Genomic DNA, 24,962 nt, shown 5'->3' with positions numbered 1-24,962 from the left:
TAACTGTGGTATATTTCATTGTCACATTTTTGTTAACATAATTAAGTGATTGGAAGGCCAGATTTTGATAGCATCATTTACAATACCCGTATTTTTCCTGGGCAGGATGGTATTCTGCTTAAGAAAAGAGGGTCCTCCTTCCATGTTGGGCAAGTTACCTAACCTAAGCCTTGATTTCCTCATCTGTTAAAGATTTTTTTGGGCGAGTCAAATTTAAATCACTTAACATATGGTAAATTACGTAGCACCATGCCTACACAAAGTAAGCATTCAATAAATATTATGTTCTACTATGTGAAACTCAAATGTGTTTGACATACAAAAATGGCAGCTTCATATGGTTCACTTGATGTTAACCATTATTAAAATCATCACTTCCCTTTATGACACTGTTCGAAAAATGGCTCACAATCATTTCCTTTTTAATGTTTAGCATGACTAGAACACAAACTCAATATGTGTATAAAGAAGCCTAATTCTACTTTAAGTTCATGCTTTCTCCCAGTTACTGAGAGATGATTTCTGTTTTTTGTTTGTTTGTTTTTTTTTTTTTTGTTTTGTTTTTGTTTTTCGATTTCTGTTTTAGCAGGAAAGAGTTCATGAGAGAAAGAGACAATGTACCAGTCTCCAGCTCGGCCCATGAAACTGGCTGCCTCCAGGATGGCCTCCTCAGCCTCAAACTTAATGCTGAGAGCATATCAACCAACATTCTAACTCAAGTGCACACATTCTAACTAGATTCAAATATGAATTCCTTTAAACACTGTATCTACAAGCTGGCTTTAAAAAGGACTCAAGAATTTGTTAAACTCTGAGACAGAACTTGCTTCCTTATTCATTTAACAAATATTAATTGGGAGTCCACTAGGTTCCAGACTCTATCACTGGTCTGGTCGGGACGGCAAAAATTAATCATATCAGATCAGTATTGCCCCAGTCTTAAAGGAGCTTGCTAGATTCCTCATGTCTTATTTTTTTCCCCATAACTAAAGATAATTAGATCCTATGATACCCCTCCATCAGAGCACATCAGGGTTCTGTTTTGTCTTTTTACTAATTTTCTGTTGCCTTTCCCTATTTTTCTTTTTGTTGGTATTCCATTTCTGTAGTTTTTTAAGAATAAAATCTGCCCCTTTGAATAATTTTAATCCCCTAATTTAATTCCTTTAATTAAGTCCATTTTCATTTAAATCGTTATAAGCATTCTTCAGGGAATTGTGCACTTTAATTATAATTAGATAATGAATATTCGATTAGTGAGATTCTGAAGTAAAAATTATAATGCCAGGGACTAAAATGCACAAGATCTAGATTCTTTTATTACGGAATTACCAATGAGAATAATCTACTGGGAATAACTAGTTTGTTCAAGCTGGTGAAAGTAAGTGCATGTGGAAGTAAATGTTTTACTATTACTTGATAGAAAAGTTCCCTCTTTATTTAAAGTCTTATTGGGAAGTTATAGAATGCATTACTGACAATACAGTGGCCCTCTGAGAAGGTGGACTCTGGGGCACGGTTTATAGACACTGATGTTTAATGTGCCAACCAGTGGCATCAGGTAGGGAGCTCTCTTCTCCATGCACGTACTTTGTCATCACCGTGCAGATGCTCTGTGTATCTGTTAAGTGACCAAGCTAGCTCATCTCACGTGGGCATACAAGAGGTACCTCTCTGACCTCTCTGAGAAATATCAAATATCCTTGGTCTACAAAGTAAAAGAGATGAAAAGGAAACACAACCATTGAGAAGGGGGAAAGAAGAGAGATAGAGAGGGAAGGAGAAAGAGAGAAATGGATCTTTTGATTTCAGTACAGTCCAAGGATGACAAGAGACAAAATGCTGAGGCAGGTAGGAGAGAGGAGTTTAGTACAGAGAATACGAATGAACTGCTAGAAAGAAAATGCAGACTTCTCAAGGAGCCGGGTAGAAGATCTCTGGGATGAATATGTTAGATGGAGACGGAGACAGAAGTATGTAGAATCAAAAGACACTTGATTCAGAAGTTTTTTTTTTTTTTTTTTTTTTTAAGGGGATGAAGTTCTTTAAACTTATGTGCAATTACCTCCCTGTGTATAATTGGTATTCTTAGTTAGCCTTACCAACGATGCTTTTTGTTATCCTCAAGAACTACCTGTATATAAGTTTCTACTTATGGCCACAATTTATAGGGAAAAGGGGAAAGGCTTATTTCTAGGGCTTCAAAAACAAGAACAAAATGTACTTGGATGTAGCACCTTTGACAGAGACAGCCCCTGGGCCCCAGAGGGTGACAGCCTAACCACCACTGCCTCCTCTCTTCGGACTTCAGGAAGGTGGGCTCGTCCTGTTTTCTAATTTACTTGGGATAGGAAATATTCTAGTTGATGCTGGTCAGACTTCACATTAGCATCACTATTATATGATCATTTTCCTTATCTGTTTGGAATATTCTCTTTATTAGCAAGCTACTTTCTGCCAATCCAAAGTTAGAATGGTGTTTTAATTGAAGATAGCTGAACCTTTAATAACACCATGATGGGAAGCCAGACTCATCTCATCTGTTAGGCATGTTGCCATCCATTGTGCTTCTTTGCCTTTTGCTGCTTCAAATTTTGCCAGTGGTAGCATAAAGCTCCTTCCTATAACCCTGACTTGTCCTACTCATTCATCAGTTACACATGCTGACAAATGCATTCCATCAGGTCATTCATCTGCTTCTCCCAGCCCTCAGTAAACACCGGTTATTATTTTCCCTTACCCAAGCAGAAACACTTTATTATAGCATCTGTGAGGACCCCAATTTAAGAGCCTAAACTGTCATCACTCCATGATTCCAGTGGTTCTGTGGGCTTGTTATGGGAATGGTGGGTCAGGGGTGGCTTTTCAAAGTGGCATTTGCATGAAGCTTTCTGAGCCTAAAGGAAAGAGATGCCTGGGGTCAGGGGGTAAGCTTGGTACTAGGTAGCAGACTAGGCTTGGAGAAAGGAGTGATTTGGAATAGAATGAGGTAGCATTCAAATTGTTTCGAGTCACCACTGTGAAGGATGCAATGAAAAACTGATTTGAGTGACTTTGTTCACTTGCAGTGATGGTGGGTGGCTGAATTGAACCCACTGGCTTGACCCCTGGACACCCCACATTTGTCCTAGGAAAGTGCCACAGACCTCTAAGCAGCAGTAGGCCCAGAGGGAAAGGCACTGTCAGAGGCTATAAAGGAGGAGAAAAACCAGTTTGCAGACACGCTCAAGCCAATGCTGGGAACTTGGAAGCAACTGAATAGAAGCCAAGTGTGGCCCAAGTTTCCAAGATTGCTAATTTGGATGGAACCAGAGGAATGAAATTTGTTATATTATTATTAAAATGATGTGGCATAGAGAAATAAAAGCCCTAATGGCCAAAGAGAGGAATGAAAGGTTTTTTTTTTTTTAATTTTTTCTTTAATTTATTTATGATAGTCACACAGAGAGAGAGAGAGGCAGAGACACAGGCAGAGGGAGAAGCAGGCTCCATGCACCAGGAGCCCGACGTGGGATTCGATCCCGGGTCTCCAGGATCGTGCCCTGGGCCAAAGGCAGGCACCAAACTGCTGCGCCACCCAGGGATCCTGAAAGGTTTTTAAACAACTGATTTCCACCTGGGTTTTCAGAATCCAGTTAGGTAAGTAAATAATAAAGAATAAAAAGTAGGGTCTTTCTGTCTAGAGCTAAGGTCATTGTGGACCTTAGACCCGTTGGGACAGCAACATCTGAAAGCCCGTTAGAAATGCAGATCTGTGGGCTCAACCTTGAACCTCCTCAAAAGACTCTACATTTAGCAGGAGCCCCAGGTGATTCATATGCGCGAGACCAAGGAACAGAAGGCAAACTGACAGGTTAGGAGTTAATTTGGCCAGCAAAAGCGGCAATTTCACTGTCTCTACTTAAAATACATACTTGATTTCTGCAGTCACCGGAGCTTTAGTTATGATAGCGTAACTGAGTTCACAACATGTTGGAATTTGCATGATAATATTCTAACAAAATTATGCAATATCTTATATCTGTCATAACCAGGTAAGAGGTTTTGTTCTAAGTTCATGAATCAACCCATAAAAGGAATTCCACTCTCTTAAAAAAAAAAGAACCTACTATATAATCAGTGTGCACACTCACCTGAAATCAATGTATGTATCCATCTCTTAAGTTTTTCTTTTTTTTTTTTTAAGTTTTTCTTAATCAAAAGGAAATGAATGCATCATCATCACCAGGGGAGCTTAGTGAAGTCTGACATCCTTAAAGATTTTTGAGTAGGTGTGAGATATTTGAAATCTTTGATTTCAGATCAGCGTGATTCTGATACCATTCCCTCCTCTCCCAACATTTGAATAAATACATAAATAAAACCAAAATAGCCACGAGGGATAAAGTAATTTGTACACCAACATTTAGCAATACTTGCTGTGTACTATTTACAAGAGCATTTAATTTTTGGTGATCATTATAATCAATTAATTATATTGAATAAGGGAAAGAACACATCTAAGACATAGGAATGAACTTCTAGATAACCTAATTCCAAACTACTCCTTCTTTGCTTAGAAGCACAGATTTATTAATATTTCTCCTTTATACCTCTGTTATATATTCAATTTTATTTCTTTTATTTATATGTATATAATCCAGTGTTCATGGTATTTTAAACTTTGATTTTAGTACGTTAACTCTACTGCTAACTCTGTTAGAATTGAAAAATATTTAATTTCCTAGTTAACCAAAACTAGATACATAATTGTCTTTACAATTTTGGATAATGACTAGGAATCTAGCTCATTTTTTTCTTTTTTCTTTTTTTTCTTTTTTTGACCAGTTCACATTTTTTTTTCCTTTGACTATCTTTTTTCTCAGGATTGTTTTCACTATTTGGAATCTTTTGTGGTTACATATGAATTTTCGGATTTTTTTTTTCTATTTCCATGAGAAATGCCAATGACTTTTTCTTGGCATCAGTTTATTTAGAGGGATTCAGGATTAGGTATAAGTAGAACATATACCAGTAGGGGAGAGTATAAGTACAAGAAACATTGTTCTCATAGGAGTTTAGGAGCTATTGTTAGGCATTCACATTGTCAATTCAAGTGGATTGGACAGGAAATTCAAAAGGATGTTAGAGCCATTCTGGCTTAGAATCCCCATGATGCACAGGAGTGAACATCTCTTACAACGGTCCCAGGGGCATCACTTCTATGGATCCAAGCAAGGGGTGTACACAGTTACAAAAGCGCTGCAGACTCAAGGAAGCCCCCCAAATATTTATTTTACTCACAGTCTTTCCAAATCAGAGATACAGGCTTATCAATTAAGATCATTTTTAGCATATGCAATGTGCCTAGAAACATAGCTGACTTTCTCCCTTTCCCAGATTTCCAAGAGACTAGAGCTGGGGAGTTAACCTCAAATCATTTTAGCAAGAGGAGGAGGAACAGATATTTTTTTTAAACCACTATAGATCTAAGTTGGTATGTAAATCTGTAGACACAACTGAAGGAGGAAGTGGAGAGATGATTAATTCCACTGGATATCAAATCTTGAAAAAGCTAAAGTAATTAGTAATATTGTTCCACTTTAGAAGGAAAATTAGAATGATGGAACAGCATAAAACAGAACATTCAGAAACAGATCCACTTCTTATGAACCCTTAACTTATGGTAGAGAAGGCAGAAAAAATGTTGCAGGAAAAGGAAAAACTTGCCCATAAATGGTACTAGGAACTGAGGGAAAAGAAACAAAATTTGATCCCTGTTTTATATCACAGCCAGAAACCAATTCTAGGTGATATGTAAATTTAAATAATGAAATACAAAATAACAGTCCTAGGAAATAACCAAGGAGAATAACTTCATGATTTTCAAGTAGGAAAAAACTTCTTCAATTCTACACAAAAGGCACTATTATAACTTGTGTAACCATTACACAAGTACCAGAATAGCTGAAAATATTTTTTAAAAATTGACATTACCCAGTGTTGGGGAGTACGTGGACCAATGAACTTTAAATCACTCTGACAGACATGTAAATTGGTAACACTGCTTTGAAAAAGTCATCCACGGAAGCTGAAGATAAAAAAAGAAAAACAAAAGAAAAGAAAAACCAAAACTGTGCTCACGTGCACCTAGAGATACGAACAAGAATGTTCATGGCATTAGTTGACCAACTCAAAGTTGGAAACAACCCAAATGTCCATCAACAATTTAAGTTGTTGCATATTTGTACCATGGAACACTCTAAGAATGAAATCAACTAGAGCTATGTACAACATGTACGAATCAGACAACTTAGTACTACTGAGTAAGAGCAATCTAGGCACACAGTCTAGGCAGGATTCCATTTATATAAAGAAACTTGCACAGCAAATTTATGGTGTTAGAAATCAGGATAGTGGACACTTTTAGGAGGACGTGAAGCAGGAGTGATTCAGAGGGAACAGGAGGGTTACTTTCAGACTGCCTGGCAATGTTCCAGTTTGCTTTTTCATCTGTGTGGTGGTTACATGAATAATTGCTTTGGGATAAATCACTGAGTTATACATGTTTGATCTTGGATGCTTTCCTAGATGTCTTATATATCATAATAGAAAGGCTCTACAGATATAAATTTGTAACAGATATTTTGGGGCAGATGGAGGTTGAGGGTGAGAGAAAAGCTTTCACCTTATGTGTTTCTATAATTTTTGACTCTCGGAACAGGTAAGTAGGCCACCTATTTTTAAAAAGTAATCTGATTTTTGACACAGATGATAAAAAAGAAGATAAACTAGAACTGCACATGAGAGCCCCATGGTTCCTGGTCATTTCAGAGTCTGAGTGAAAGGAAGTAGGATTGCCCTAACGAAATACCACAGACTGACTGGCTTAACCAAGAGAAATTTGTCACAATTCTGGAGGCTAAAAGTCCAAGATCAAAGGGTCAGTAGACTTGGCTTCTTCTGAAGCCTCTTTTGAAGGCCTTTTCATTGTCCTCAAATGGTCTTTCCTCTGTGCACTCTCACATCTGTGCCCTAATCTCCTCTTCTTATAAGGACACTAGTCACACTGTAGTAGGATCCACCCTAATGACCTCCTTTTAACTAAATGGCCTCTTTACAGACTCCATCTCTAAATGAAGTCCATTTTGAGATACTAGGGATTAAGATTCACCGTATGAGTCAGGCATGGTAGATGTGGGGGTCGGGGGTGGGGGTGAGCAATTCAGCTCACCACAAGAAGGGGTGCCTGCATATGCTTCAGTGTGGGCACGTCAGCCTTCAGGCAAGGCAGAAGGCTGAGAACAGTTTGGCTCTCCTAATGAGCTTCTCAGACTAATTGCAAGATTTCATTCGAGTCTGCCAACTTCATCCAGATTTGGGAGAAATCAGAAGAGATGTAAACTTCTCTTGCATGTTTCCAGAATTTTTGTTTTGTGGCATAGCCCATTTGAACATGAATCAAAAGAAAACAGATCTTCTGATGTGTTTCTGCTTATCTCATTGAGGGCTATTCCTTCTTTACCCCCTGCCAGAGAAATAATCCTCCTCTTGAGCTTTTCTCCAAGAGTCCTTGGGAAAACATTATTGAAAAATGTGCACATAAATATCACCAGTGCGTTTTGTGCTTTTTAAAACATGAAAAGTAACCAAATTCTGTGTCATATAATTCAAATTTAATAATACATATTTATTGAGTTATTCAAATATGGTTATTTTATGGCATTTGAAAGAACTAGTATGTATGAACAAAGCAAGCACTAAATAGGCTAAGTGGGTTACAAATCCTGGATTGTTTTCAAGATTTGCAATGTGCAAATCACAATTTCATTTTACCGTGGATTCTTTCCTGGGGAAAAATATTTCACTATGAATAGCTACTACTTTAAATCATGGCTTGATTATAATCAGTAGTTCTTAGCTCAGATACATTCCCCAGATCAACAGCCATCCTTTGGAGACTTGCAGTGCGGAGGTCATATATGGGTATGACTCCCTTGCTCTTTCACCTCTACCTCAGCTTGGTGGTCCCAGGATATCTTTCCCTACAACAGGAGAGATTTCTCCTCCCCTTGGCCAGGGACTGTGGGTGACCTGATGGCTGAGGGGTGAGCAGGCCAGTGAATTGCTCCCTGCCCCCCTGACTCCCTACCATCAAATCCACTCCCTCTGCTACCTGACAGAAAGCATTAGGGCAGAGGTTTTCTCAGTGTGGCCTGAGAACAACTGGAACTCCTAGGGACCTTCCTGGGGGTCCTTAGACTATTGGACTAAACTGTTTCCATAATAATACTAAGATCTTATTTTCCTTTTCACTCTTTTCTCTCATCAGTGTATAGTACAATTTTCTACAGGCTTCATGGCATGTGATTACAAGGGACTGAATATGAGAACCCACCCAGCTGCTCCTATGAAGTTGGACATGAAAGAGATTTGTAAAACCATGAAACAATGCCTTCTCATTAATCTCTTTTTGTAGGGGAAAAATATACGCTTTCTAAATATATGTTATGCTAATAAGTAGTGGGTTCTTAGTTGTTATTTTTAAAATAAATTAATATTTAAAAGTGTTTCAGCTTTAGTTTCTAATATGTTAAGTATTGATATATAAAATCATAAATAAAAGCTTTGAGGTCCTCAATTTTTATGATTCTAATGGGCTCCTGAGATTAAAATGTTTGATCAGTACTGTTCCAGAGAAATTAATCTTAATCCACGTAATTGGATGTACAAGAAATATCAGATAACATTTTTGAACTTTTGAGATGCCATTCTGCCATCTCATTAGTGGTAAGAAATTCAGTATCCATGGCACAACTCTGTTAGACTCTTTGGGTGCACCAAACTGGAGGAATAGAGTGGGTGGGTGTAGCTGTTTTAGAGATAACTGGAGGCTTTTTGTTTGTTTGTCTTCTGCATCCATATGAGATGAGGGATATTACTTCAAATTTACTGTGCTAATCGTTTCACAACATGTGTAAGTCAGGTCATTATCCTGTATACCTTAAACTTACACGGTACTCTATGTCTTATATCTCAATAAGACCAAAAAAAGAAAAACTAGAATTTCTCCTGATTTTATCAGAGCCCCTATGTACAAATCAGAAGACCAGCCATGCTCCCATGTGTAAGGGGAAAACCACAAAAGAGATTAGGAGTTTAAGCTGCTGAACTTTTTGATGCTCTCTGTTGCTGTATGTTACTTGCCCCTCATTATGTCTGAGTTTCCGGTATACGGGCCCCTATTCAGTGTCTAGTAAATGTCCTGCTGAAGAGATGCTGAGAAACAATGTGCTTTGCAGAGCTAACACATAGGACCTTATCAGATATCAATACACATCCATTCTCTGAATAAGACACATATATGTCGCCTGCCCGGGGGACCTGTATTGTAAGAGAGTGCGGTACATATTCTGAACTTTCTCCAAACAGAGGGATTACAAGTTGCTATGAGAAATAGCATGTGCTCAAATTATTTGAAGGAACAGGTTCCATTACTGCTGGATTTTTCAGATCAACTGATATGCTGCAATTTTTCTATGTGAATGTTCAAGGGTGGCTTCTAGTATATAACATTTTTATAATTTTTTTGATCAAAAAATATTTTTTTTCTCTGGGTCACTTACTAATATCTCCTAGAACAACTTTATATATAAGACACAGTTTGAGAAATACTGCCTTAACCTAATAAGAAAACTTTAATAGGGTTTTAGTACTCTGAAACCAAACGGGGACTAAGAATTTTGTTCTCCTAGGTTAGTTTTCCAAACATTTTTACTCTGATCAACAGTAAGAAGTTTATTATCTCCCTGGGACTCTGTATGCACACACAACTATAACAATATTGAAACAAAGTTTTATAAAATAGTTACCCTTCAAATGTTTGGTGTACTCTGACATTTTACATTCTAATTCATAATATTTTGAAAAGTGTTTTTCACAGACCACTAGAATGATTTCACAGCCCATAGCTTTGAAAAGTAATGCCTTAGATGACTCCATTTGTGGGTAAAAGTAGGCTGCCTTAAATCATTCATCATTTAGTAGCACAATTTCTAACAAAATAGGAAAAAATTACACTTGCCGTATGCTTTAATAGGTGCTTCTTAAGATTAAATAAAAAAAAGTATGAAAAGTGCAAAGCATTGCACAAGTAAGCCATTATTAATTAAAACACTCATTTTACCCGTGATGCATTTCCAAAGAAGAAAACACTATAAAAGGTCAGATTTCAGATAGGTCCAAAGAAATACGAGGAAAAAGTAGTGTGAAATTAGCTCATCTTCTTTCATTGAAATCACTTGCCCTAGTCAGCCATTTGATTTAAATTTTTTTTCACTCTGATACAGTTATGGAAGAATTTTCAACCTAAGGATTTTGAAGTCTTTTGTTAAAAGCAACTTTCCTGCCTCCCTGGTTCATGCTCCACACCTCCACACAGCCCTCAGCCCTGAATGACCTGAAATTTGCAGCTCTGCCCTCCCAAGTTTACTCCTTTGGGGTTTTGGGTCTTTTGTGTGCAGGCCTATCTATTTATATCATGATCAGTTTTCTTGTGCGCAGCAATACAAAATTACGCACACACGCAAACCCCAAAAAGCTTTTAAAAGTACATACTGTTGTCTATAAAAATAAATGTAAGATAAAAAATAACCACAATGTTCAATTTTTGCTATGCTGGATAAGTTTATACCATTTAGATGGCTTATTTTTAACCAGCAAGTTGTATCTTTTTGTTAAGTAGTTTTAAAAATATGCAGTCTTTCCTAAAGCAAGGTTTCTATAATAAAAATTATTCCTTGTTGTTATCCAATGACAGTTGAAAATTAGAAATGAAAAAGAGTAAAATTATAAATGAGCTTGTATTTCACTATTTACAACTACAGCTTCTAAGATTTCATACTACAGACTAAATTAGATAATTGATTAGAAGAGCAAAAGTAGAAATAATTAAAAAGCAATTTCACATAACTAATTTCAAATATTTAATACACTAAGAAATGTTCTATATGATATTAGCATACAGAACTAAGATCTCCTTTTCTGTTTCAAGGGAAATTTAGTTTTTTTTTTAAATCATGTTTAACAAAACCTTTCCTACTTCTAAGTTAATAAAGATAGTTTTCATTTTTAGTTCGTAAGAGCTTTCATGTTTGCCTTTAGACTTGGGTTTTAATTGATTTGGAGTTTATTTATATTAGTATGAAACAAGATCATTTTCTTCTTTTCCCTATCAATCCCTGAGTATCTCACAATAGTTTATTTAAAAAAACATCTTTTCATCCTCTTCTCACTGATTTGTCAGGCCGATTCTGTCATAAATTATTATATATTTATGTATTGATTTCTGGGCTCTTCTGTTTACTTTGTCTATTTATCATATAGTTAATATTAATGTTGGCTAGAGGAGCTTGCCCATGCACATATGTATGTAAAACATATTTTACCAAATGAATTAGTCATTAATAATTCAATAAAGATGCCCAAAAGATGCTATAAAAGTTTTTTAAAAGCAATAAAATACATTGAAAACTATAAAATATTAAAGAAAAAAGGAAGAAAATACAAACAAATGGAAAGATATTCCATGTTCATGGATTGGAACAATTAATATTTTTAAATTGTCTATACTACCAAAAACAACCTATAGATTTAACGCAGGCTTTATCAAAATTCCAATGGCATTTTTCACAGAAAAAGACAAAGCCACTCTAAAATTTGTATAAAACCACAAAAGACCCCAATAGCCAATGTGATCTTGAGACAAAAGAACAAAGCTGGAAGCATTACCACTTCCTTATTTTAAATTACGTTATAAAGCTATAGGGGCACCTCGGTGGCTCTGTGGTTAAGTGTCTGCCTTTAGCTCAGGTCATGATCCCAGGGTTCTGCTCCTTGGGGAGCCTGCTTCCTCCTCTCTCTCTCTGCCTGCTGCTTCCCTTACTTGTGCTCTCTCTCTCTGTCTCTAATAAATAAATAAAATCTTTAAAAAATAAAGCTAATCAAAACAGTGTGAATCTGGCATAAAAACAGACATATCAATGGAAAAGAACAGAGAGGAGAAACAAACTCTTAAGTACATGGTCAATTAATTTTTGACAAAGGAGCCAAGAACACACAATGGTGAAAGAATGGTCTCTTCAGTAAATGGTGCTGGGAAAACACCTAAATGGTAATGTGGATATCCACATACAAAAGAATGAAACTCCATCCCTACCTTATCAGCATACACAGAAATCAACTTGAAATGGTTAAAGACATGGACATAAGGCCTGAAACTATAAAATTCCTAGAGAAAAATAGAGGTAAGATCCTTTATGTTGGTCTTGGCAATAATTTTTTGGATTTTACACAAAAGCAAAACTAAACAGGTGGGACTATATCAAACCAAAAAGCTTCTTCCCATTAAAGAAAATCATAAACAAAATGAAAAGACAACCTATGGAATGAGAGAAAATATTTGCAAACAACATATCCGATAGTGAGTTAATATTCAAAATATACAAAGAACTCATACAAACGCAAGAGCAAAAAACCACAAAGAATTAAATTTTAAAAATGTGCAAAGGACCCGAAGAGACATTTTTCCATGGAAGACATAAATATGTCAACAGATACATTGAAAGGTGCTCAACATCACTAATGAAAAAGGAAATGCAAACCAAAGTCATAGTGAGTTACCATCTCTATCTGTTAGGATGCCAGTTATCCTAACAGACAAGAGATAGCAAGGCAGGTAAGAATGTAGAGAAAAGATAACCCTGAATGTTGGGGATGGTGGGGATGTTCTACAATGTTGGAGATGTAAACCTGTGCAGCCACTATGGAAAACAGTATGGAAGCTCCTTAAGAAATTAAAAACAGAACGACTATTTCTGGGTATAAATCTAAAAGAAATGAGATCCATTACTTCAAAGAGATTATTTTTTACACCTCCCCACACGTTCACTACAGCATTATTCACAATTACCAAGACACAGAAATAACCAAAGTGTCTGTCAGTGGATGAATGGATAAAAGAAAATGTGATACACACACACATACACACACACACACACACACACACACAATGGAATATTATTCAGATTTAAAAAGAAGAAAATTCTGTCATTTGCAACAATATGGAGGAAACCAGAGGACATTATGCGAAGTGAAATAAGCCAGACAGAAAGACAAACACTGAATGGTATCATTTACATGTGGAACCTAAAAGAAAAAAAAGTCAAACTCATAAACAGAGTAGATGGGTGATTGCCAGGGGCTGAGCTAAGGGGGAGGGAGAGGTTGGTAAAAAGGTGCAAACTTTCAGTTATAAGATGAGTAAAGTCTAAGGATCTAGTGACTGCAGGTGATAATGTTGTACTCTATTACTGAAATTTGTTCAGAGTAGAACTTAGGTGCTCTCACCAAAAAGCAACAAAACAAAATAAGTTAGCTATATGAGATGATGAATTTGTTAATTACTCAATGGTGGATATCCTTTCATAACATATATGTATATTAAATCATCCCGCTGAACAATTTAAATATACTATAATTTTCTTTGTTACACTTCAACAAAGCTGAAAAAAGCAATGATATATAGATTAAAAAACTAAACCACAGTTAAATATATATGTATGTTCATATGTATATGAATACATATTCATATGTACATATTAACCTTTTTTTATGGGAAATTGCTTTTTCTTTATTTAGGCCTTAGGAAGAAAATTAACTTTGGTCACATATTACCTTAAAAAAAATCCAGTTTTACATATTCCTAAATAGATAGGACCAAATGATCAGAGAAATAATTTCTTCTGTAAAAATTGGCCAAATTTTATCAAAAACCTAACATACAATGTAATTCAAATTATATAAAGACTGCTTGGGATCATAACATTCCAAATGTATGACAGTTGCAACTCCATCCTAACAGGTGTGAAAGTATTTGCTCTTATGTTGCTTTGGTTCAAAAGAGTAGAGCTGATCAGTAAGAATAAACTGAGTACCTAATTTTTTGCAAACAATTTACTTATTGGCAGCAGAAATATCCATGATGAATAGTTTTACTACAGCAAAGTATAATAACTGAATATATTTCACGAACACATCACAGTATCAGATAAACTTGAGAAAAATATGAAGGAACAAAAAAGATGAAACAGCTACCACAAAAAAAGTCTCCTCCATAACTATCTGAAGGGTAAAAAGATGAAATTAGAATTTGATGATGCTAATATGAAAGGAAATTGAGTATTGTATTTATTTCTTATTTTATACAACTCTTACTCTTTACAAAAATGGTTATAGTCATGCCCATAAAAGTGTAATAATGCATGGCATCTGAAAGAAAACACTCTTTGTAATTATTTAAAAGGGCCTTTTTAAAAATTATCATACAAAGGTCTGTGCTCTAAAGCAGTCCTCCACTGTGCATTATAACAGTAAGGCTTACTTTTAATACAAAGACTAAGTGTTTGGTAGTTATGAACCACTGGATTTAACAAACATCATTTTATAGTTGCTTTTTGCATCTTTTTTGTTTTTGGGATCCTCCACTTCATCAGGGTGCTCAGTAGCTTGGAGTTCTTCAGCAGACTCTTCTTTCTCTGACTCTGAATCACTTTCAGAGTCATCTGGACTTTTAGGATCAGGTGAATCATTATCATCATCATCTCCAGCCACATCACCTTCTCCATCATGATCTTCTACCTCACTGAAGCCAAGTCCACAATGTCGTTGATATCTTCCTGATAATTTACTGTCCATACTTTGCTGATATTGAGACTCCAGTTCTTCATTAATTTTCTTGTCTTCCTCCCCTGTTCGGAAGTGAGATGTTGATTTGTGGTCGCCTATAACAAGACGGCCAGTATGTTCTTTCTTTCCTGCACCCATACGTCTCAAGAACTTCTGTTTTCTTTCTTCATTACCTAAGTCTGCTGCTTCCCAATTGCTAGATCCAAGATCATCATCTGGGGAGGCTGAACACTTCACCCCATGCGGATGGGACTCCCTGGCAGCGCTCACCGTCGCTGGGACCCCCCGTGGGAAACGCCGAACCCCCTCGCCATTCTCTCTTCAGCAGCGGCGCCAGCAGCTGGGACACTTGTGGGCTGCTTCCTGCAATAGTATAATATCAGAAATAAACCTAAATTTGACTTGAACACAGTCCCAATGGTTCATTTTTGCTTTTGTTTCTCCGGCCTCCATGGATGTATCTTGCAAGAAGTTGCTGTGGCCACCTTCAAGAAGGGTGTTGCCTGTGTTCTCCTCTAGGATTTTGATGGAATCTTGTCTCACATTTAGATCTTTCATCCATTTTGAGTTTATCTTTGTGTCTGGTGTAAGAGAATGGTCTAGTTTCATTCTTCTGCACGTGGTTGTCCAATTTTCCCAGCACCATTTATTGAAGAGACTGTCCTCTTTCCAGTGGATGGTCTTTCCTGCTTTGTCGAATATTAGTTGACCATAGAGTTGAGGCCCCATTTCTGGGTTCTCTATTCTGTTCCATTGATCTATGAAGATACTTCTGCTAATTCTACTAGATCATCAATATAAAGGGACTGATCATATTTTTCATTATTATATTTCTGGTGTATAGAATTATGTCTAATACATTTTATTTTATTCATTTTACTTCAAAAGATTTTATTTATTTATTTGAGAGAGAGAGTTCAAGAGAGCAGGAGCGGGGGGGGGGGGGGGAAGGAGAAGGAAAAGCAGACTCCCCCCTGAGCAGGAAGCCTGATATGAGACTGGAAACCAGGACTCTGAGATCATGACCTGAGCTGAAGGCAGACACATAACTGACTTAGCCACCCAGGTGCTCTGAGCCTAACACATTTTAGATACTGAACACAGTGCTGAGTGATGAATAAATTAATAACTGACAGTTTCAAAGACTAAGTAAAATATCTAAGAATTTAGAAAAAAACATTCACTATCACATCCAAATATCAGTTATTAACTAAACACAACTATGCTTTTCAGCACCAGAAATACATATAACCACTAGATAAAATAGGAAGATGCATGTCACTGAATTAATATTCAATAATTTGCAAATAAATTATGTAAATGTCACTGCTTTCAGTAAAATCACCATACCATTATCATCTTTTCTACTTACTGTCCTCTTTTCCTTCTGTGTAATTGTAAGGCTGTGGCTAAAATGCAATGATATATATTCTACTCACAATAAAATTGACCTTTAACAGATTTTATTATACTTAAAATAATGCTGGGACACTAGTGGGCTGCTTCCTGCAATAGTATAATATCAGAAATAAACCTAAATTTGACTTGAACAAAGTCTTAGAAGGTAATACAAGACTTTGTAGAGGTCTATGGAAGAAGCACTAAGGGATAATTATGTTGCATGAGCTAAAGCAGAATGACTTAAAGTTGACTTCGTACACATCTCTCTCCATATTTCACTGAAAGTACTTCTTTTCCTTGCTTTCATGTCTTACTGCCTATGTCCCTTTTATGCCATGTTCCTCTCCATCTCCTCCAGATCTGTTCAGTCCCTTTGTAGTGTAAATTGATTTAGCGTTTATAGCAGGTAGAATTGGATTTCCCCCGCAAATATATTTTCAAGTTCTAATCCCTGGTACTTGTGAATGTGACCTTCTTTGGAAATAAGGTCTTTGCAGATGTATTCAAGTTAAGATGAGGTTATTTTTGAGTAGGGTTGACCCTAATCCTTATAAATTAGGGAAGTTTGCACACAGAAGACACAGACACAACACCATGTGGTGACAGAGGCAGGGATTGGAGTGACGTGTCTACAAGCCAAGGATATGCCAAGGATATGCCAAGGATTGCTATTAACACCAGGAGCTAGGACAGTGAACACAGCTCTGTAGACACCTTGATTTCAGACTTCTGGCCCCCTAGAACTCTTAAGACAATAAATGTCGATTGTTTTAAGTCACCTGGTGTGCGGTGCTAATGGATACTAATATTGCTGGTCTCCGAACTCTTCAATTCTTTTCCCATGTATTATTTTGACCAGCCCAATCAATAGAATCAATCTTCCTTAGAAGGCGAAAGAGACATATAGGGCCACTTTGATGCCACTATTTTGTTCCACTCATATAAAATTTAAACTATTTGCCTACATGAGCTTGTCTTTCTCAGGATTCAATCATTCTCTACCAGCCTGCTTTAGGGGATGCTGATGAGAATATAAACTATTCTCAGAAAAAAGAGACAGGGAAGAGAGAGAGGAACATGTAGCTAACAATTGAGTGCAATTAGTGTTTCCCATAAACCTGAAAAAATGCAAAGTGAGCAAGAGGAGTATCCATAGAATAATGCTTACTTTGTCAATTTCAAGAGGGAAGAGGGGGCCACATACATTGAACACAACATAGGACTGGGAAAAAGCTTTCACAGCTTGAAAGACAAGATACTGGCATAGGGCTTGCTTCAACCCTTACTATGTGACCTCAGAAATACTACCCAAATTCCTTAAATTCCTCTTAGTGCACAATGAAAAAGTGGGATGTTTTCAAGGCAATGTTTTTTAAACTGTAGGTTGAAATCTATAGCCGATGGTAATTTCAATTTTGGAGATCATGATCGGCGTTAAAAAAATTGAAAAAGAATGGGGAAAAAACAGAACATAAGAAAATAATACATCAGGTTCTGTTCCAAGTAGAGGTAAGCATTAGTTCATGAAGCTTTACTTTCAGTTATGTACACGTGTGTGAAGTGACTGTATCTACGTCTATTTGTACTTAGTCAACATAAAAGAACTTTCTGTAGATTACAGTCCAAGTTTTTATGTTTACTTTTTTTTTAAAGATTTATTTATTTTAGATAGAGAGAATGTGTGTGTGTGTGCTTGTGGGTGTGCGCGCAAGCACACGCACAGAAGCAAGGGGAGAGGCAGAAGGGGAAGGAGATAATCTCCAGCAAACTCTGTGCTGAGCTCAGAGCCGCATGTGGGGCTCAATCCCATGACCCTGAGATCACGATTCCATGACCTGAAGTCATGATCTCATGACCTGAAATCAAGACCTGAGCTGAAACCAAGAGTCGAATGCTTAACTGCCTGAGCCAGCAAGGTCCCACAGTCAAGTTTTCAAAATCTACTACCCTGAGTTCCCTTTAGACACCAAACTGCTAATGATCTCTGATAATTAACATACCACCAAGTAGAAGAGAAATATGGTCAAGTTAATGTGCCAATGATCTCTAGTCATCGAAAAGAAGAGATTTAAAAGTACATGCTTCTAACTGGGATATAAATACACTTTATATTTTGAACTAAAGAATGATCTTAATTTTTACATCGAAGGGGAGCAGAATATTCCACTCCAGAATACGGCACATTGGTATTTGGATTATTTCAAGCAGGAGAAATCAGGACCCAGCTGACGCAGAAAGAGCTTTTTCCTCTCCCTTAAACTGTCTAAAAAAATTTAGATAGGGGTCCTGTACCAGGAAGAGAGCTATCACCAGAGGTAACTTTTTACTTTTTTATATCAGAAAGACTTGATCTACGTGGCATGGCAAACATCTGTTTGCCCAGGATTTTCCATTTGCTTCTTCCCGTGAATTGCCTTCCTCCCCTTTAAAGCTCCAGACCCCTGCCCTCTTCTTGAGCTCAGGATGGTATATAAATCTCAACTCCCTGATTGCCAGGGAGTCCCACATATTTATGGAGCTCCTGTAAATCCTAAATTTATATTTCCCCAGCTAATCTGCCTTATGTCTAATTATTAGACTAGCCAGAGAACCTAGAAGGGAAGAAGGAGAAAGTTTCTGACCCTACAACACCAACATTAGATTGTAGGTCTTCACCTAAATCTTACCCTTCTGCCTATACCAGACCCAATTTCTAAAACTGGCATCGTACCAGCATGGATTCTCCCAATGAGATTTCTTTTCAATATATATATATATATATACATTGCTCTAAGTTTTTGTTTTTTTAACATTTTCTATTAACGTTATTATTTTGAATTCAGCTGTTTGTACATATATTCCCAAACCATAACTGGGTCATTCTTGTCTGTTCTTAACCTGTTGGTCCCAGGTTTAGTACCTGCTCCTTATCAGCATCACCCTTAATTTAATCTAGGACATATATTCTAAGAAGCAAGATATTTCCTTTATTATATAGAGGTTTGGACCATTCTTTCTCTACAATAAAGCCGGTTGATGGTCAGTAATGAATCTTCTCTCTCCTCCTTCCCTATTATAGAAAAAGTACCCTGATTTACTCTCCAGAGCAGATTATAAATTTACCTTTCTGTACTTTTCTTTACTACTGTCCTTTGAATCTCTTATATGCCCTCACATTTTCTTTAAAGGACATGCATAAATGCCTTTCTCCTCCTCCCTATTTTCAGGGCCCAAGTATTCAGTTTTTGGGCTCCAGAGTATGGTGGTTTGGGCAGAGCAGAGCTCACCCAGTCTTGTGGACTAGGATATGGGTCTGTGTGTTCCTGCAGCTTCCACGGGGCCACCTAGAGGCTGTCTATCTTCCTTTGGGGAACTGACTTTGCCCAAGGGTGTTATAACATTAAAGCACATTAAAGATCAGCTGAAATGTCAACAAACTTTGAAAGAGGGCTATTAGCAATGCAAATGTGAGCTTCCTGCACTTGTGATAAGCACAATAAACAAAACTGTAAGGACATTTTTTTTTTTTTTTAACTTTTCTAGGTGAACAGCTCATGCTGTGATGTAAAAGCCAGTTCTCTTGGGACTGAAGATAGTTCATCATACTTATCTGATGTGCTAGCCAACCGTATGGATTGCATTAATCCTATTGACACAGTCACAGTTGAAAACAGTCTTCAGTTTGCAAAGTTAGCTCCTGGTAAATTATTATGCCTTTGTAACAACATTTGTAGTTCGACCCATCCTGGACTCTGGCTTGTGATGCCACTCAGGATTTTGAAGGGTGGAGGAGTTCACAAAACAAGCTCATTGCAATCGACTCCCTTGCTTCTCAAACCAGCGGTGGGTGGAAATTGGGATCTGATAGGACAATGTTGCTCGTATTTGGCTCCTGAGAGAAACTGGCTGACCCTGCACCCACAGTAAATGACTATGTTTCTTCTCGGGTCTTACTGCTGTTAAATAACACAAATTCAACCAAGTAAATTCTAAAGGTCTATTTGGCTTTATTAATCAATTCACGAATTGTGCAGCATCCCATCTAGCAAGTGGATGGGACCTCCTAAAAGGCCACAAAAAAGGGTTTTAAAAACAGAGAGGTAGTGGATAAAAGGCAAATTACTAGCAAAGAATCCATTGCTATAGGCTAGGTCATCCCTCTAAGGGGAAGCGAAGGGGTCTTTCAGGAAATTTCCTAGAGATGACCAGGAAATTCTCATGCTGATTGGTTAAAGGTTACATTTCTGAGGTGTTGAAACTTCATGCAGTCAGGTTGGATATTAACTTTTGGTTTAGTGACTCGGGGCCTTAACCTAGTGCTCTCATTTTGGGTCTATAGTTTTCTTTTAAATGCTGCCAGATCAAATCACAGCTCCCTGATGTTCTTATGGGTAGGGACCAGAAATCATCCATTTTATCTGCACCTCAGCTCAAACCCTCAGGCTTGGATGGAAGCTGTTCTTCCTGGAGCTTCTTATGAAGAAGGTCCCTGAATCCTGTTTAAGTTCCCTGACTTCCAGCCAACTGTGGGGTTTCAAGCCAGCTTCTCTGGCTTCCAAATGACCTGGTAGGGTTGAACCAAACCTCTTGGATCTTTCCATCCATTAGAATGTCACTGAGTTCACTAATTCTATTTCTTGCTAAGAACCAAGTTTCTTTGGAACTCCCTCTTCCTGGGAGAATGACCAGCTTGCCCTGTGCTGGAATTCATTCCCGTTTCTTTCTAGTGGAAGTTTCCTTTTAAGGATATCGCCAGCCAGACAGATTTACTCTCACACAACCCAAGGAGTTTTGTAGAGGAGATAATCGTTTTTGCAATTGACCTGAAAATATAGAGTTTTCTGTTGTGCATGGTTCTGATCATCTTGTTTGCATACTGTGGACCTTTTTTTTTTTTCTTTCCTTTCGTTTTTTTTTTTTTTTTGTCTTCTTGAATGGTTAAAATGAGATTCTAAATTCATCATTGAGGAGAGTTAAAATGAAAGAAAATTTAGAGCAGACTGAGTTAACTATGACCAAATCTGCATAAACATGGGGTTGAGAAGAAGAGTTAATTTTTAAGGTAAGGTATGTTGCTTTTCCTCTCATTTATCCCAGATTGTGAGACAAATTAAAAAAAAATGTATAGAAATGGAATTTAATTTGGTGACTTGTTATTACACCAAAAGAGACCATGTTTCCTCTTGAAATCTTAATCATCTTCAAGAATTACAAAGAACAAACAAATCCGAGTATATTTTTAAAATAAATAAGTTCTAAAAGAGAAAGCCATTTCCAACTTAGACTCATTGAGCTTTTGTTGTGTATGGGGCACTCATTTTCTATTCTGTAAAGGTTTAACATCTTTCTTTGTAATGTGAGAGATGAAGGACTGAGGTTACCCCACTGTGGCCTTGGCAGGTTCTGGTCTCCCCATGTACCTCATTTAAAAAAAAAAATATATATATATATATTTCTATTTATCTATCATCTATCTATCTATCATCTATCTATGTATCGACAGAGCACGTATGCAAGCTGGGTCTGGGGGCAGAGGAGAGGGAGAGAAAGAATCTCAAACAGGCTCCACACTCAGCTCAGAGCCAATGGGGGGCTCCATCTCACAAAGCTGAGATCATGACCTTAGCTGAAATCAATCATTGGACATTTAACCAACTGAGCCACCAAGGCACCCCTCCCCATGCACTCTTTTTTTTTTTCCCCATGCACTCTTATATGTGAAGTTAGCTTCTGTTTCTCTCCAGCAAAAACCTAAACTGCCCATGTGACACACTCGCTAATCAACAAAATCAATTCATTCCTCTTTGGAGAACCACCCTTGACCACTGAAGTTCAGAACATGACACCCTAAAATATGCCACTTAGTTATATTGATTATTTTGAGCTGAAGACATATGAAAAGCAGCAGGTGAGGGGAAATGCTTTCTCTGAATTCTCCTTATCTGCCTAAAGACAGATCCTCCCAAAGGAAAGCAACTGTCAAAGATCCCGTTTCCTGGAAGTTTCATCAACCAGGAATGACTGATGCTTATCACTGGAGAGGGGACTAAAAGTCCATACCACACACACCCAGACAAACTCTGTCACAAACTATCAAGCCTCCCATCGATTCTTCTATGGGCCCATTCATCTTTCCTAAAAATCATTTATTCTCTTCTGAGTTGCCTCTATCCCTTCTCCCCTTCCCTTATTAGGTGGTATGTGAGCTCTAAAATCTCACCATTTTGTGGGAGCGATTCACTTTTTTTTTCTTTCTGTGATGCCCAGGCACATGATGTTAAAAATTTAACAAATGTGAGTAACTTTTCTCCTGGCAATGTGTCAGTAACCAGTTTATTTCATAAACCTAGCTACTGAACCTAAGAGGGTAGAGGGAAATTTTTCTCTTCTCTACACCAACTATTGCCGATCTAGGGACATTTGGACCCTTTCCTGGAAAAGCCACATAGAAAACCCTCCACCATGGCTTATGTTAATAGTGTTGTGGTTGATTTTCTTCCAAGCCACTTGGTTTATTTGGAGGCATTTCTTGGTACTTGGCCTTCTGCTTTCTCTGGTCTGCCACCTCCCCAGGTCACTGTCTCTTGAGTCTTCATTCATGCCTTGAGATTTTTGTCTGTCACTTAAGTAAACCAAAAGGCAAATGTGCCAGCACAATGTTAGATGGTCACTTCATTGTCCGTCTTCCCTAACCTTGCCCTCATCCTGGTGACATGAGAGCCTTTTCACATAAAAGTTATTCTGGAAGTTATTACCTTGCTTGTGCTACTGCTGCGTATTTGTATTACGTGTTTGGATGTTAAGTTAGAAAAATACAGAAAATGGAGAAACACTCCTGGGGGTACATCCAAGGTACCTAGGTGGGAAGAGTAAAGAAAATAAATTTTAAGCCATCTTTTGGTATCTGAGCATGTTTATAATTGGCCGAGAGGAAGACTTTTGTTTGTGTGGGTTTCATGGGTGTGAGTGTGTGTTAATAAACTGTGTGTGAATGCCCTTCCAGATGTTGCAGGCATGATGGCAGGCTTACATAAATAATTCATTTCTCATTTTCTTATTCTCACAGTAATCAGCATATTTCCTAGTACTGTCCCAAACAAAAAGCTTTTCGAGTCCTCAAAATTATACTTGACCCTTTTAAACCACAAATTTACTTTGCTTTACAGCTTTCCTGCTTTGCACTATAAATGCTGAATAATTTAGACACAAATACACAAAGAAGAAAAATTATTACATTTTAGAGTTGAAAAGATCCATGAAACTTAACTCTCTCCTTCCCTTCCTTCTTAATTATTCAAAATTGATTTTAAAAAAAATCACATCTTGCTTTGTTTCATAGAATTTTAAGTTCAATGTTAAAATTTTATCGTTGTTTACATCTGTCACACATTTTCACAGATCCAAATCAGTTGATGGTCAACCACATAAATCTGTTTGAAAAAATTTGCTGTGCCCCACCAAAAGAAAGAATGCTAAAACCACTACAGAACACCTCCTTAAAGGAAAGGACTTTTTCCCATTGATTTATTTGGCAATTTGGCTATAATTCTATGCAATCTATTGAAGCCATGCAATGTGGAGCAAATATTCTGCATTCCACCTTAACATATTCCTTTTGCGTCTTTCAAGAACTATGCCTGGAAGTGTCAAACCTTAAATTATTCTGTAATTGGCAGGCAGCAAATAGCAATTTCAAGTTCCAAGCAGTGTCAGGGCCAAATGGAAGAAGACATTTATAATGGCTGTGCCTAAGAAAAAGTGTGGCTTGAAGGATTATCTACAAATTGAGCTATAAACACAATGTCGCTAGCACTGGGGAGTAACAGGAGGAAAAAGACTTTGTTATCATCAAAGTATTCACTTTGCAAAACAACTGAGTAGCATTCTACATCCCTTTAAATGAGAACATTTAAACTTATCACAAGTAATTATTTAGAATGGACGCTTAGGAAATCCCAAGCACATTTAAAACAATGGCAGACCAGAAAGGTAATTACTGATTTTAATTTTCCCCATTATGTGTAACAGTTGTCTGTAAAAGTACTGGCAAAACACAAACATTTTGTCAATTCCCCTCCACTTGTAAACATGGGCATATGTCTCTTAACATTATTTTCTTTTCAATTAGGATTTTTAAAAAATCTTGCCCACAGGCAGATGGTCTTGTTAGAGACATGAAATGCTGTTTCCTTCACGTGTTGTCATTTTCTCGCCTGTAACTGTTTTTAAATAATAACATTCCTTCCTTATGTATCATGAACATCTTGGAAAAGCAGGAGTCAATGTAGAATAATCACGTACTTAGTCATGTTCTAAAACACAGTGTTTACTTCATATGGGTGCACAAGGCCTGCTCAGAACAGATATGAGCAAAATTTTACATTTTTATGTTAAATATTTCTGGAGAACAGAGTTACTCTGTTTTTTGTTTTGTTTTTGATTTTTTCCCCCCAAACGGCAGAAAGAGTAAAACATAAAAATGAGAAGCCCAGGATGCTGGATTTTCCATTAAACAGAAGGTTCATTAGCATTTAGAAAGAAAAGATAGGATGTCTAGAAGTTAGCCCGCATAGAGATTGAAAGACTGGCAAAGTCTCTTAGTGAGTATGTCTTCCTTTGAGAAGAGCATGTGATTGAGCCAATCATAAAGTCTTTGCTGACATGTTGGAATGTGGTTGAATGACGGAGGGGGTAGGTGCACTCTCACTTAGTGAACTTCTGGAAAGACACTTCCACAGGTGCATGTGGCACGCGTCTGATCTTGGGCTTTTTCTGCCTAATAGGAGTAACACCTTGGAAGAGAAAGTATACTCTTGAAACTTGTGGATAAGCTAAACTTAGATGTTTTCCCACAGTAT

General features: G+C 37.2%; 2 protein-coding genes across 7 annotated transcripts in view; both read right to left on the bottom strand.

Annotated features, from left to right (window-relative positions):
* The window catches only part of CNTNAP2 (contactin associated protein 2), a 1,976,111-nt gene that overhangs the window by 378,684 nt on the left and 1,572,465 nt on the right, over positions 1 to 24,962 (bottom strand). The gene's annotated exons all lie outside the window — the stretch shown is intronic.
* Positions 14,362 to 18,830, bottom strand: LOC140605376 (small acidic protein). Its single transcript, XM_072777652.1, has 2 exons — positions 18,806 to 18,830; positions 14,362 to 14,999 (listed from the first exon to the last, which is right to left on the bottom strand). The coding sequence occupies exons 1-2, from the start codon at positions 18,828 to 18,830 to the stop codon at positions 14,449 to 14,451; spliced, it is 576 nt and encodes a 191-aa protein (XP_072633753.1). The 3' UTR covers positions 14,362 to 14,448.

The sequence above is a fragment of the Canis lupus genome, chromosome 15, assembly GCF_048164855.1.
Source record: "Canis lupus baileyi chromosome 15, mCanLup2.hap1, whole genome shotgun sequence".
Lineage (NCBI taxonomy): Eukaryota > Metazoa > Chordata > Mammalia > Carnivora > Canidae > Canis > Canis lupus.
The sequence above is the reverse complement of the archived record's forward strand: the minus strand, read 5'-3'. Positions and strand labels throughout refer to the sequence as shown.